This window comes from Notolepis coatsorum (assembly GCF_963971535.1).
Source record: "Notolepis coatsorum genome assembly, contig: SCAFFOLD_211, whole genome shotgun sequence".
NCBI classification, from domain to species: Eukaryota; Metazoa; Chordata; class Actinopteri; order Aulopiformes; family Paralepididae; genus Notolepis; species Notolepis coatsorum.
In genome coordinates, this window is record NW_028171919.1 from 2958 (window position 1) to 17500 (window position 14543).

The following is a 14543-nucleotide window of genomic DNA, read 5'->3' on the forward strand; positions in this document are numbered from 1 at the left end:
CTGTCTATTTTTAGCTTACTCCTTTTATTATTGTCTATTTAAAACTGAATCAAACCATAAACAAGGGGGCCTGTTGGGATGTTGTTAGATCTAATGTGAAAAACTGTGATTTTATATGTCTGCACTTTGTCTGTGCTCATTTTATGTCTGTCTTTTTTTTCTGTTGTGAAGCACTTTGAGCGGCAGTTTCTGTATGAAAGGTGCTATACAAATAAAGTGTATTATTATTATTATTATTATTATTATTATTATTATTATTATTATTATTATTATTATTATTATTATTATTATTATTATTATTATTATTATTATTATTATTATTATTATTATTATTATTATTATTATTATTATTATTATTATTATTATTATTATTATTATTATTATTATTATATAAAAGCGCGTCACGCATGCGACTGTGATTCAATCCGACCCTCCGCTCCTTCGCACTCACTCACGCCCTGGAAATGTTGTGAGACAGCAGGCTAAATATAACCACAGAGACCCCCCTCCCTCCCCTGCGGTCTGCTCGCCCTCGCATAGCTCACATACACGGGCTGGAGTTGGAGAGAGTGAGAGGACAGCGCTCAGGTTTGACAAGTCTCAAAATAAAACTTTAGAGAGGGAGGGAGGGTTATTAAGGATACGCCGAAAAAAGCGACTTGAACGCGTCCACTTCGGAGGATGGAGGTAAACATTTGGATTATTTGTTTCATGTTGATTGATTGATTGATTGATTGATTGAAAACTTTATTTAACAGATTGCAGAATGGGTACAATACAGTATGGCTCAATACACACAATTGTTAAAGGGGATGCAGACCAGAAGAAAGACTTTCGTCTTGTTTACATCAGGGTCCCCCCTTTTCAATTCATCATGACATAATATGACATACATGACATACAGATAGACAGTACTGCTACATCTATTACATTTATGACATACCAGATTTGCAAATACAGTACTGTTTGTGATACAAAAAGAGTCTAAAAAAGAGAGTATATACATTTGACGAAGAAACTGTACATTGGAGGAGGTGGCTTTTTTATCATGCCAATTGTTTTTCTATTTGGCTGAGGGGCACATTATCTATACTTAGAGACTATAAGCTTGAAATCAAAGCCTGACTGAGACCATGCATAATAGCCGGATATCGTTGCTTTGTCAAAAGAAAATAATGCATGTATAGGCTAATGGGATTATAGTAATGTGATGACATTGTTGACCTAATTATTTTGATTAGTTAGGCTACACTATATGCTACTAATTAGGCCTATGTACTTGGCGCTGCTGTGATGGCTGCCTTTCTGATCGCTCCGACGAGACTGTGCTTTATTTTGTTAATTTTTATAGTATTAGGAGTTTTATTTGCACCAACTGTTGGTGCATTATATGTGTATGACCGTCAGTCAATCATTGACATTGGATTACGGGAAACTTACCAACTGGATTACTCGCTGGATCAACTTTCCGAACCACATCAATGGCCGGAAGAAATCCTCCGGAGACTAGGACCGGATCCTTTGTTCCTAGACCCCAGGAAAAGACGTCGAGGAAAAAGGTCTGGGATCCGAAACAGGCTGAGATCCAGACGACACCGTACACCACTTCCCAGTATATTGCTAGCCAATGTACAATCAATAGACAATAAACTGGATGACATCCGAGCAAGGATTCAATATCAAAGAGACGTTAGGGACTGCAATGTCCTTTGCTTCACCGAAACTTGGCTAACACCGGAGGTTCCAGATCACGCGATTCAACCAACGGATCACTTCTTTATCCATAGGAAGGATCGGACACAATCAGAGTCCGGTAAACAACGTGGTGGAGGTATTGCCTTCATGTTTAACAAAAATTGGAGTGATCCAACGAATGTGAAGGAATTATCCAACTACTGCTCCCCAGAACTGGAATATATAACCATCAAGTGTCGTCCTTTCTTCCTCCCGAGGGAGTTAACGGCGATCGTCCTGGTCGGAGTGTATATTCCACCGCAAGCCAACAACAACGCAGCGCTCTCCAGACTACACGACGAGGTAAATAATATACAAGCGACGAACGTTAACGCCGCCATTTTAGTACTGGGAGATTTCAATAGCGCCAATCTGAGAAAGGTATTGCCTGATTTCTACCAGCATGTGACTTGCAACACCAGAGGCGGTAACATCCTAGATCACTGTTACACGCAATTTAAAGGTGGCTACAAGGCTCATTCTGATAGTGGCTTTGGCAAGTCAGATCACGCATCCATTTTCCTTACACCAAAGTACAGACAAAGAATTAAAAGTACTCCCGTAGTCTCGCGAGAGGTGCAGAAATGGGATGTGACGTCAGAGGATACGATCCGGTCAGTGTTCCACAACACAGACTGGATTGTATTCCGCGACACAGATAACATTAATGCCTACACGGAGACAGTGCTGGACTATGTCTGTACTAGGGTGAAAGAAACAATCCCCACTACCAAAATGAAAGTTTACCCAAATCAAAAACCCTGGGTAGACAAATTCGTCCGTGAAGCCCTGAGAGAGCGCACCAAAGCATACAATGACGGCCTAGTGGCAGGCAACATGAATGACCACAAGGTGGCGCAACACAACGTAAGGAGGACAGTGTCAGAGGCCAAACGGCGCTACAGGGATAAAATTGAACTCCAGTTTGAACAAGCTGACTCTAGAGCTATGTGGCAGGGGCTCAAAACGATGACAGACTACAAAGGCGCCTCCCTCAAACTGAACAATGACATCTCCTTAGCAAACGACCTCAATACCTTCTATGCGAGGTTTGATGCTGGTAATAACAACACCAGCTCACAAGCCTCGGCAATGGGGGGGGGGGGGGTCGGCTGCTGATGGAGGCGCAGTGTTCAGGGTAACAGAGCATGAGGTGAGGCGGACCTTTAAAAAAGTGAATATCAGGAAGGCAGCAGGTCCGGACGGCATCCCCGGCCGCGTCCTAAAAGTCTGTGCCGACCAACTGGCCCCAGTATTCACTGACATATTTAACCTGTCCTTAGAACAGGCTGTCATCCCCACCTGCCTGAAGAAGTCCACTATTATCCCTGTACCCAAAAAATCCAAGCCTGCTTGCCTCAACGACTACCGCCCTGTAGCTCTCACCTCCATAGCCATGAAGTGCTTTGAGAAGCTAGTAAAGGGCTACATCTGCTCCTCCCTCCCCATCAACATGGACCCCCTGCAATTTGCATACCGCCCCAACAGGTCCACGGAGGACGCCATATCCCATGTGCTGCACACAGCAGCATCACACCTGGACAAGAGGCAGGGGAACTATGTGAGAATGCTATTCATCGACTACAGCTCGGCATTCAATACCATAGTCCCCTCCATACTCATAGCCAAGCTCAGGGACCTGGGCTTGGGCTATGACCTCTGCCAGTGGGTCTTGGACTTCCTGACTGGCAGACCCCAGGTGGTGAGAGCAGGCAACTGCACCTCCTCATCCATCACCCTCAACATAGGGGCCCCCCAGGGCTGTGTTCTGAGTCCCCTCCTCTACTCCCTGTACACACACGACTGTGTGGCTCAGCGGAGTAGCAATACAATCGTCAAATTTGCTGACGACACAGTGGTGGTGGGCCTGATCTCTGCCAACGACGAGAGGGCCTACCTGGAAGAGGTCAAGGTCCTGGCGGGATGGTGCCAGGAAAACAGCCTCTCCCTGAACGTCAGCAAAACAAAGGAGATGATTGTGGACTTCAGGAGGTCGGGGGTCAAGGACTACAGCCCCCTCAGCATCGACGGGGCACCGGTTGAGAGAGTCAACAGCTTCAAGTACCTCGGAGCCCACATATCCGAGGACTTGAAATGGACCATACACATTAACAGTGTGGTGAAGAAGGCACGACAACGCCTCTACTTCCTCAGGCGCCTAAGGAAGTTCCAAGTCAGCCAGAAGATCCTTAAGAACTTCTACTCATGTACAATAGAGAGCATCTTGACCGGCAACATCACCTCCTGGTTTGGGAATAGCACTGCAAAAGACCAAAGCAGACTACAAAGAGTGACACGTTCAGCCGAACGCACAATTGGAGGGGGGCTCCCCACTCTCCAGAACATTTACAACAAGCGTTGCAAGGGGAAGGCTAAGAGAATTATTAAGGACTCGAGCCACCCGAACAACTGCCTCTTTGAACTGCTGCCGTCAGGCAAGCGACACAGGAGTCTCAAGGCGAGCACAGAAAGACTCAGAAGTAGCTTCTATCCCCAGGCCATCAGGCTGCTAAACGAACAATGAATGAACACTACACAACAACAACCACCAAACACACATAGCACACACATCCACACGCACACACTCACTTTAAACAAACACACTGTAGCACCCACTACACACACTTTATAGCACACACCCACTTTAAACAAACACACTGTAGCACCCACTCCCCACACTTTATATTTATGGATGAAGGATTGCACTACAACTCGTACACCTTACTGTAAATTGTACCTAAAATTGTACCTCATCCCATTTCTGCTTTGCACTAGATAGTACTGTACATTAGTACACTGCATAGTATTGTGTATTGTATATTATATGGTAACTCAGAACATTGTACATATGTCTATACCGAACAACTGTGACCTCATTCTTCTTCTAAATTCATGCTATATTATGTTATTATGTTATTTGATACTATCTTGTCTAGCACAGTCTCTGGAGCGTAACAGTAAGAAGCATTTTGTATGAAAGTATTCTGTACTTCTGCATGACAACTATTAAAGAACTTGAACTTGAACTACTGTTTATAAGGTAAACACCAGTAGGTAACGGATTTTTGAAAGTAACCTCAAATCTGGTAAAATAAATAAATACCCCACTAAGAATTGTAATATCTTCAACACACACACGCACGCACGCACACACACACACACACACACACACACACACACACACACACACACACACACACACACACACACACACACACACACACACACACACACACACACACACACACACACACACACACACACACACACACACACACACACACACACACACACACACACACACACACACACACACACTAAAAAATAAATAACGATAGCCTAAATTAAATATCCATTACGAGATTTATTTGACCATGTAAATATTCTATATTACCCTCAGTAGTTGGACTTTTGGAAAATAATCTTTTGGGAACTTTTCTTTTGCCCATAATAACTCAAAATACAATTATCCTTTACTCCAGTGTGTACAAATATTGCACACCTAGCCTAAACATACCCCTTTAGTCTCAAGTTATGTAAAACTCACATTGATCTGTTATTCCTTGTATCCTAGGCTTGAAAGCCAAGTCGTCTAGCCGCGAGGTGCCATACTGCAATCATAGATGTGTGCCTAGAAGCAATACTGTAAACCTAAATGAGATTAGATTAAATTGTATTGTCATTGCACAGCACAAGTACAGTACAACGAAATTAAGTTAGCATCTAACCAGAGATGCAAATAAATAGTAAAGTGTATTGTAGTATACAGTCTAACATGTGCATAGGAGTATATGAATGAAGCTACAGAGTAAATATGCAAATATTAACAGATTGCAGAATGGGTACAATACAGTACGGCTCAATACACACAATTGTTAAGGGGATGCAGACCAGAGAAAGACATTTGTCTTGTTTACATCAGGGTCCCCCATTTTCAATTCATAGTGACATTTATGACATACACAACATACATGACATCATGACATTTATGGCATAGGGATATACATGACATACAGGTATATAGTACTGTTACATTTGTGATATATGATATGCAAATATACAGTACTGTTACCCATAGATCCTAACAGAGAATATATATGATGGGGAGGAGACTGTCTATTAGGGGGGGGGGGTTGGACATTTACAGGGGCCAGTTTAGAAGTGCAGCCTCCCGTAGGTGCTCTTTGAGAGTGGTGGTTTTGAATGTGGGTAGGGATTCACATCTTTTTACGGCTGTGGGTAGGTCGTTCCACATTGTTGTGGCATAATTGCAAAGCGTGTTTAGTCCCTTGTTTGAGCCGAATCTGGGTTGGACATGATTTGTGGAGCTCCCTCTGGTGTTGTGGTCGTGGTATTCACTGACCGTTGGGAAGTATTTTGACATGTGGGTACCTGAGTGGTGTAGTGTATCTTGTAGACCAGGCCCATTGCAAGTTGCTGTACTCTACTCTAAGCCACCCTAGGTTGTCAAAGTGGGCAGGGGTAAGGTGGGTTCTAGGAGTAAGGTCAAGCAGTAGTCTGACCAGTTTGTTTTGTGATGTTTGTAATTTAGTTTTTAGCGCCTTTGAGGTGCTTTGGTACCATGAGGTGCAAGCATCGTCGTAGTACCCTTGAATCATACATGGATTAAGGATTTGCAACATCATGATTTTCATGGAATCCTGGCTTAATTGTCGGATTCATAACAGTGTTATTGAGCTACCAGGCCACACTCTCTCTACAGGGTCGACAGAACGAACAGCTGATGGCTCCACAAGAGGACACAAAAACACTAGACCATGTTTACAAAGCTGTCCACCTCCCCCACCTGGGACAATCAGACCAACGTTCTCTATTCCTTCTACCCAAGTACACCCCACTCATCAAACTTGTGAAGTCCTCAATTAGAACAGTCACCGGAGTATGTTTGCCACCCAGCAGGCCACCCTGGACTCAAATACTTACATTGACTCCCACACCTCATCCGTTGTGGACTACATCGACTCCCATCATCGACAGTGTCGCCACCCTTAAACAGATCACTACATTCCCCAATCAGAAGCCGTGGATGAGCAGAGAGGTCCGTATACTACTAAAGGCACGTGATACCGCTTTCAGACAGATATACGGTTCAGCCAGGGCTAATAGGGGGCCAATAGGGGAATAAAGCGGGCACAGCGGGCACAGCCACAAGAGCATTTCAACAACTCCGACCCCTGACGCGCACGTGGCAGGGCATCCAGGCCGCATCTATTCTTATCCTAACGGATTTATGCTTTTGCGTTTGCGTTTTGCGAATCTGATTGGCCACTGACGTTTCTGGTCATGTGACATGTGCGCCCAATCGCGTGACGCGCCCATTTCCGCCTCGAACAGCCTGCAAACTACCTAACGCCTAGTTTATCATTGGTTAAGCTTAAGCGACTCTTTCGAAGTTGGTTAAGGTTAGAGTTTGGAATCAGGGCTGGCGTAATATAGCCCCCGCTCTAAGACAAACTCTAACCTTAACCAACTTCGAAAGAGTGCCTAAGCTTAACCGGCGAAAGAACTTGCCATCACACGATTGCCGCGACCAGAAACGTCAGTGGCCAATCAGAGCGCAAAACGCGAACGCGGAAGCATAAATCCGTTAGGATAAGAATAGACGCATCCAGGCCATCACAGACTATAAACCCGCCAACAACTCTCCCCCAACCACTGACCCCTCCCTCCCTGATGAGCTCAATAACTTTTATACCCGCTTTGACAGGGACATCCACGATGAGGTGCCCACCAAGGCTGCTCTCCCTGCTGACTTCCACCCCTCCCTCCCTCTCTCCCCCACCGACGTGTGTGCCGCACTGAGCGTGACTAACGCATGTAAGGCAGCTGGCCCTGATGGCATCCCCCGGCCGTGTGCTCAGGAGCTACACTGAGCAGCTGACCGACCGACGTCTTAACTGACATCTTCAACCTGTCACTCACCAGTTGGCCCAGCATGCTTTAAAACCACCAGTGCCGAAACACTTTTCTGCCACGAGCCTCAATGACTTCCGCCCTGTTGCACTCACTCACCCCCATCATCATGAAGTGCTTCCAGAGGCTGGTGCTGGCTCACCTCAGATCTGGCCTTTCACCCTCACTGGACACTACAGTCACCAACATGCCTACCGCGAGAACAGGAGCGTGGAGGACGCTCCGTGCTACATTCCGCCCTCTCCAACCATTCATGAGGGCTCAGCATCCAACTCATCTCCAAACTTGGTGACCTCGTGGAAACCAAGGACCTCGACATTAACCCCTCTGTCTGCAATGGCATTTGGCAAGAAGAATCCAGCTCGATTGGTCGATGCTATACTGGAGTGATCGTGTATTACTCGAAAAGGGGAAAAAAACTCAAAATAAAATTATAATTTAAATAAAGTTTAATATCGCTGCTGGCGGGACAAAACCTCGTAACTCCATTTTATTTATTTTTAAAAAAATTTTATCAACTCAGTAGATCATCCTCCATGTGTGTGTGGTTTTGCAAAGTCTACACAATGGGAAAGCATTAAACCAATCATCTGTCTAAACCTCGTAACTCTATTCGCCCTCAAATCTGTGTTCGTTTTTTTCATCTGCTGAAAAGTTGGGTTTTTGGAGTTACAAGGTTTTGTCCCGCCAGCAGCGATATTTTTTCTCACATTTCTTTTGTTTTTTTTACTTATTTTTGTTTATTCACGTATATGTTTAAGGAAACCAACAAACAGTTATAATCTTACACTAATCTAACTAATGGACCTCAGTTTGTTAGAATAGACAATCTCACCTCCTCCACCCTCACCCTGAACAACGCCGGCGTCCAGCAAGGCTGTGTGACGTGCTGAGCCCCCTCCTCTCCTCACTCTTCACCCATGACGGCACTCCTCCTGTACACGGCGTCAACACCGTTATCAAGTTTGCAGACGACAAACGTGCAGTCGGCCTACGGGGAGGAGTTCCAGCGCGTGGCGTGGCGTGGCGTGGCGTGGCGTGGCGTGGCGTGCTGACAACAACCTGGCCCTCAACACCAAGTAAAACCAAAGAGCTCATGGTGGACTTCAGAGAGACTATCGATGGGACAGAGGTTGGGTGTGTCTCCAGCTTCCACATCTCCGAGGACCTCTCTTGGACCCTCGCCACCTCGCCACTGGTCAGATATATCCATATCTGTCTGAATATACCTGCATATAATCCTTCTATATACCTACTTATACACCTGTATATAACCCACACAACTCTGCATGATAGCATGTACAATAATGCTGTATATATATATATATATATATATACTTATTCTTACCGTATATATAATTTTTTTTTTTTATCTTTTCCCCCCTCCTTTTTCCTCCGATTTTCTCCCATCCCAATGTTAGTCGTTATGCCAATTCCCAATCCCCTTCCTGGTCGCTGCGCACTTACCCCCCACAGTCGGTCTGGGAGAGTGGAGGCTATCACGTGCTTCCTCCGACACACGTCTAGCCAATCAACCGCTTCTTTTCACCTGGCAGCGCAGATTCTCACTGAGAGGGCGTAGCGTGTGGGAGGATCACACTATCCCACTTAGATCCTATCCGCGCTGAGCAGGCGCCCCGACCGAACTGTAGGAGTCGCTGTTTACAATGACCCGGACCCACCCCGCCAGCTTCTCCCACCCTCTAATACTGCCAATTGTATTAGTGTGAACGGCCAGCCAAGCTGGTGACAACCCCGGAGATGTGAGCTGGACTCGAACAGGCGAATCCAGCCGCTCCGGGGTTGGTGACGAACGCAATCTCTGTTACGCCACCTGACCGCCCCTATATATAATCCTTTTTAATAATAATAATAATAATAGCTTAATTTTATATAGCGCCTTTCAAAAGACCCAAGGTCGCTTTACATAGGGAGGGAAATAACAAAAGTAACAAACATAGTGGACAGACACAACATAAAAAGTGAGAAATTAAGGGGTTAAAGGCCAAGTTGAAGAGGTGGGTTTTGAGCAGTTTTTTTAATGAGTCCAGAGTTGGGGCGTTGCGGAGTTCTGCGGGGAGGGAGTTCCAGAGGGTGGGAGCTGCCACACTGAAAGCTCTGTCCCCGAAGGTCCTATATTATCTATCTGTCTGTCTGTCTGTCTGTCTGTCTGTCTGTCTGTCTGTCTGTCTGTCTGTCTGTCTGTCTGTCTGTCTGTCTGTCTGTCTGTCTGTCTGTCTGTCTGTCTGTCTGTCTGTCTGTCTGTCTGTCTGTCTGTCTATCTATCTATCTATCTATCTATCTATCTATCTATCTATCTATCTATCTATCTATCTATCTATCTATCTATCTATCTATCTATCTATCTATCTATCTATCTATCTATCTATCTATCTATCTATCTATCTATCTATCTATCTATCTATCTATCTATCTATCTATGTACATATCCCTTACCTACTCTTACTAGTTACACTGCTCGCCAGTGTGCCTTACTACCATAGTGTCTTTATACCTATATCACTGTACATATTAAAACTACAGCTTTGTACATATGTAACGGTTGTGACAACGTCACCTCAAACTTCGATGCCACGAGGGAGATTCGAACACGGGTCTGCCACGCCGCGTGCAACAGCACAGACCGCTATACCAAGAGGTGAATTCACTTCTTTGTACCGTGTCTAATGCGTCTTTTGAGGATGTGAGAGTGAGTTTAACCCATAGCACCGCTACTCACCCCAGCCCTTCTTGACTGCGCTTCACGATACCATCCGTTACACATACATCTGATTAGCATTATTAATACTCAGTAGTACTAATTTATATATTTTATACCCAGTTTAATCACCTGTACATTGTATATTACTGTCGCATTTTACTGTTACATTTGCACTCATTGTACTGTACTTGTGCTGTATAATGACAATACATTTGAATCTAATCTAATATACAGATATTTATGCATATTTATATATATATCAATTAAATTATATATGGTGTATAGAGTCTTATTGCACATCGCTATCATACAGTGTTATATGGATATACTATAGATTGAGGTACAATAGGTAGTTATGAGTACATTGTAAGACAGTTGTAGACAGTGTAAGTAGGGATGTTCGATATTGGCTTTTTTACCGATACCGATATACCGATATTGTCCAACTCTTAATTTCCGATACCGATATCAACCGATATCACATTTTAATGCCGATATCGGCCGATAATATCGGTAGGCCGATAATATCGGACATAATTTCTATAGAAATGTAAAAAAAAAAGAAAATTAAATTTTGAAAACCGATACCGATATTTTCCGATATCACATTTTAATGCCGATATCGGCCGATAATATCGGTAGGCCGATAATATCGGACATCCCTAAGTGTAAGCAATTGGATTGAGTATAGGCAGCAGAGTTCAGAGTTCATACGGTATGGAGAGTGTGTATGTGTGTGTGTGTGTGTGTGTATGTGAGAGAGAGAGAGAGAGAGAGAGAGAGAGAGAGAGAGAGAGAGAGAGAGAGAGAGAGAGAGAGAGAGAGAGAGAGAGAGATTGAGTCCATGGGGGGGGGGGGGGGTGTCTGTCACGGCGATGCAGAGTTCAGTGAGATGACAGCTGAGGGGAAGAGGTTGTTCCTGAGCCTCCTGGTCCTGGAATCGAGATCGCTATAGCGCTTGCCAGGGGGCAAGGAGGGCAGACAAGTCTGCGATTGGAGTGAGAGGTGTCGTCCTTGATGACGCTGCGTTCCTCAGACACTGTTTGTGTTGAATAATAGTCTCAATTGCAAAGAGTGGTGCGGCACCGGTGATGCCTGTTTCACCACCTTCTGCGGTGCTTCTCCGGTTAGAAGGAGAGCAGGCGCCATACCAGACTGTGATGAATTATTAGACCAGGGGTCTCAAACTCACGGCCCGCGGGCCAATTGCGGCCCGCTGGATGATAATATTTTGCGGCCCCCTACTTGACATCAAAGTAAAAAAAAGAAAATTAATATTCTTTAAAAAAATATATATTTTAAATCTTTTTTTTTTTTTATGTTGTGGGACTTGTACAGCACTTTGTTCAACTTTGTCAGTGCTGTAAAGTTTAAACCTTTTTAAATCTTAGACAAACGAAACACTTTGCTTTCATGAAATATTGTAAGCCGTCATTTGAGGCTTTATATAAAAGCAGCACAATGAACACAAATCTGTCAGTGCCGAGTCCGACCTCATCTTAGATAACAAACAGCATTGCTTGTTGTAGTTAAGAGGCAGAGTTAATTTAGCAAAAAAATAATTAAATAAAAAAATCATATATATATACCGGTATATAATATTTGATGCGGCCCAGCCTCACCCAGCCTCACCCAGACTCTACCTCCAGCGGCCCCCAGGTAAATTGAGTTTGAGACCCTTTTATTTTAGAGCACAGGTTTACAATGTTCTTCAGCCAGTACCCAGACCAAGTGAATCTTATCCTGGCCACGGACCAAGGGTCATTTCAACATCCTGGTCAGCCTACTCTTTGTCTTGTGATGACGACACATCAGAAGCACATCTCTGCCAGACGTTTCCCAACCACTGCTCCCAACCTCTATAATTCTGTGCCCCCAACCCATACCATAGTTTAAGAAATGCTGGTTTGGAGCGTTCTTCAACTATTGGCCATAGTGATTCTTGTTGGCAGTAGTGTAATACAGGAATGAACGGGTTAACGGTTTTTATTTATTTTTTGTTCCGTTGCAGCCAACTGTTCAGCAGGGGTTTTTCACATTTGAAAGCTTCTTTCTTGTGACCTAATGTGATTTTGTGGCCTAATGTGTATTGATTGATTGATTTTTTTTTATTGAATACTTTATTTTGACACAATCGTAGTGCAAACATTTAAAAGACAAAACAATAACAGTGTCAATACGCTGGTCAAAAATGGATAAAACACAATAAAGCCAAGGCTTGTTTCCATTGTGGTCCACTGTGTGCTTATTTACATTTACATTTACATTTAGTCATTTAGCTGACGCTTTTATCCAAAGCGACTTACAAGTTCTGTACGACAAGCCATCAGGAAGGGCACAACTCTATCAGCTGAGCAACAATGTTCATCAAAGTGTTGAGTGCTACAGTGTAGGTTAGTTTATTAGGACAAGTGCATGACAGTACGGTTAGTTAGGGTTAGATTTTTTTTTATAGTTTTTTTTTTAATTCAGATAATGGTTGAAGAAGTGCGTCTTTAGTCGACGGCGAAAGATTGGACGTGATTCGGCTGTCCTAACTGGGGTGGGTAGTTCATTCCACCATTGTGGGGCAAGGACTGAGAATAGGCGACTTCTCTTTGATGACCCTCCCGGAGCTTGGATAGGAGTAGGTCTGAGGCGGCCAGAAGATGCAGAGCGTAGGGGTCTTGAGGGTGTGTAGTTAGAGACCATTGACCGGAGGTAGGCGGGAGCGGTTCCCTTTGCCGCACGGTATGCTAGGTCGAGGGCCTTGAAGCGGATTCGTGCAGCAATGGGGAGCCAGTGCAGATCCCTAAGAAGTGGGGTGACATGGGCCGACTTCGGTAGGTTTGAGATCAGGCGGGCCGCTGCGTTCTGAATGAGTTGAAGAGGCTTAGTGGCAGTGGCCGGGAGGCCAGCGAGCAGTGCATTGCAGTAGTCGAGGCGGGAGATGACTGTTGATTGGACGAGGAGTTGGGTGGCTTCTTTTGTCAGGAAGGGGCGGATCCTTCTGACGTTGCTCAGGAGGAATCGGCAGGTTCTGGTCGTCGCTGCGATGTGAGCAGAGAAGTTCAACTGGTCGTCGAGGACAACACCAAGGTTCTTGGCGGTCGGGGACGCAGTCACAGCTGCATTCTCGACTGTGATTGAAAGGTCGGTTAGGGGGGAGGATTTGGCCGGCAGGTGGAGCAATTCTGTTTTGCTTAGGTTCAGTTTGAGGTGGTTGGTCGTCATCCAGGCGGAGATGTCGGACAGACAGGCCGAGATCCGCTCAGAGACGTGGATATCTGAGGGAGGGAAGGAGAGGAAGAGTTGAGTATTGTCGGCATAACAATGGTAGGAGAAGCCATGAGACGTGATACTGTTACCCAGTGATTTAGTGTAGAGGGAGAAGAGAAGGGGTCCTAAAACCGAGCCCTGGGGGACACCCGTCCGCAGGGGGCGGGTGGCCGACAGGGTCCCTCTCCATGACACTTGGTAGGAGCGGTCATTGAGGTATGATGACCGCTTATCGTGCAAAGTAACCATCTTTTCTAGGCCCTTGACCAACTAGGTCATATACATGTAAGGTTATGTTATCTTAGTCCGACTAGCATCATACAAAACTGAAATTGCCCAGTGACCCTGTTTTTAGTGGGTGTTGCACACACCTTTAATCCGTAATTAATAATTTCCTTCCCTTTCCTGGCTATCCCACACCGAAGAGTAAAATATTTGGCAACACATTATGTAGACCCAAAATGTACAGCGAATCAGGGAAATCCTGAACGTTTTAATCTGAAGACATTTCCCCCCAGTGCCTAAATAACACTTAAATATGCCAAATCCATACAAGGATCCATACAAAACCCATTTTTCATAATATGTCCCCTTTAAACTTCTGTCATCTTAATCTCACATGTTGCCACTATGAGGCAGGCATGCAGAATGTGACAGAATGGAGGAAGGTTGAGTGTGACTGAATGCATGCTGTGGTCATTTACATACTAACCTTTCATCTGTATGCCATAGATAGACCATTTCTGCAGCGGTCGCTTTGGTGAAAGACATTCAGAAGTTAACCGGAATTTGTGTTTTCATGTATTCCTTCTTAGATATACTCAAACACGGCAGCCCTACTACACATGCTAGGTCACCAGCACACGGCCACCTGCAGTGCACCGCACCACCACTG

General features: G+C 44.7%; 1 protein-coding gene across 1 annotated transcript in view; it reads left to right on the forward strand.

Moving 5' to 3' along the window:
• Positions 1 to 552: 552 nt before the first annotated feature.
• The window catches only part of LOC311248155 (capZ-interacting protein-like), a gene marked incomplete at its 3' end in the record, with an annotated part of 45092 nt that continues 31101 nt past the window's right edge, over positions 553 to 14543 (forward strand). The window contains exon 1 of the mRNA XM_084339093.1: positions 553 to 687. Within this exon, the coding sequence (XP_084195219.1) occupies positions 682 to 687 (6 nt within the window). The remainder of the gene's footprint in view (positions 688 to 14543) is intronic.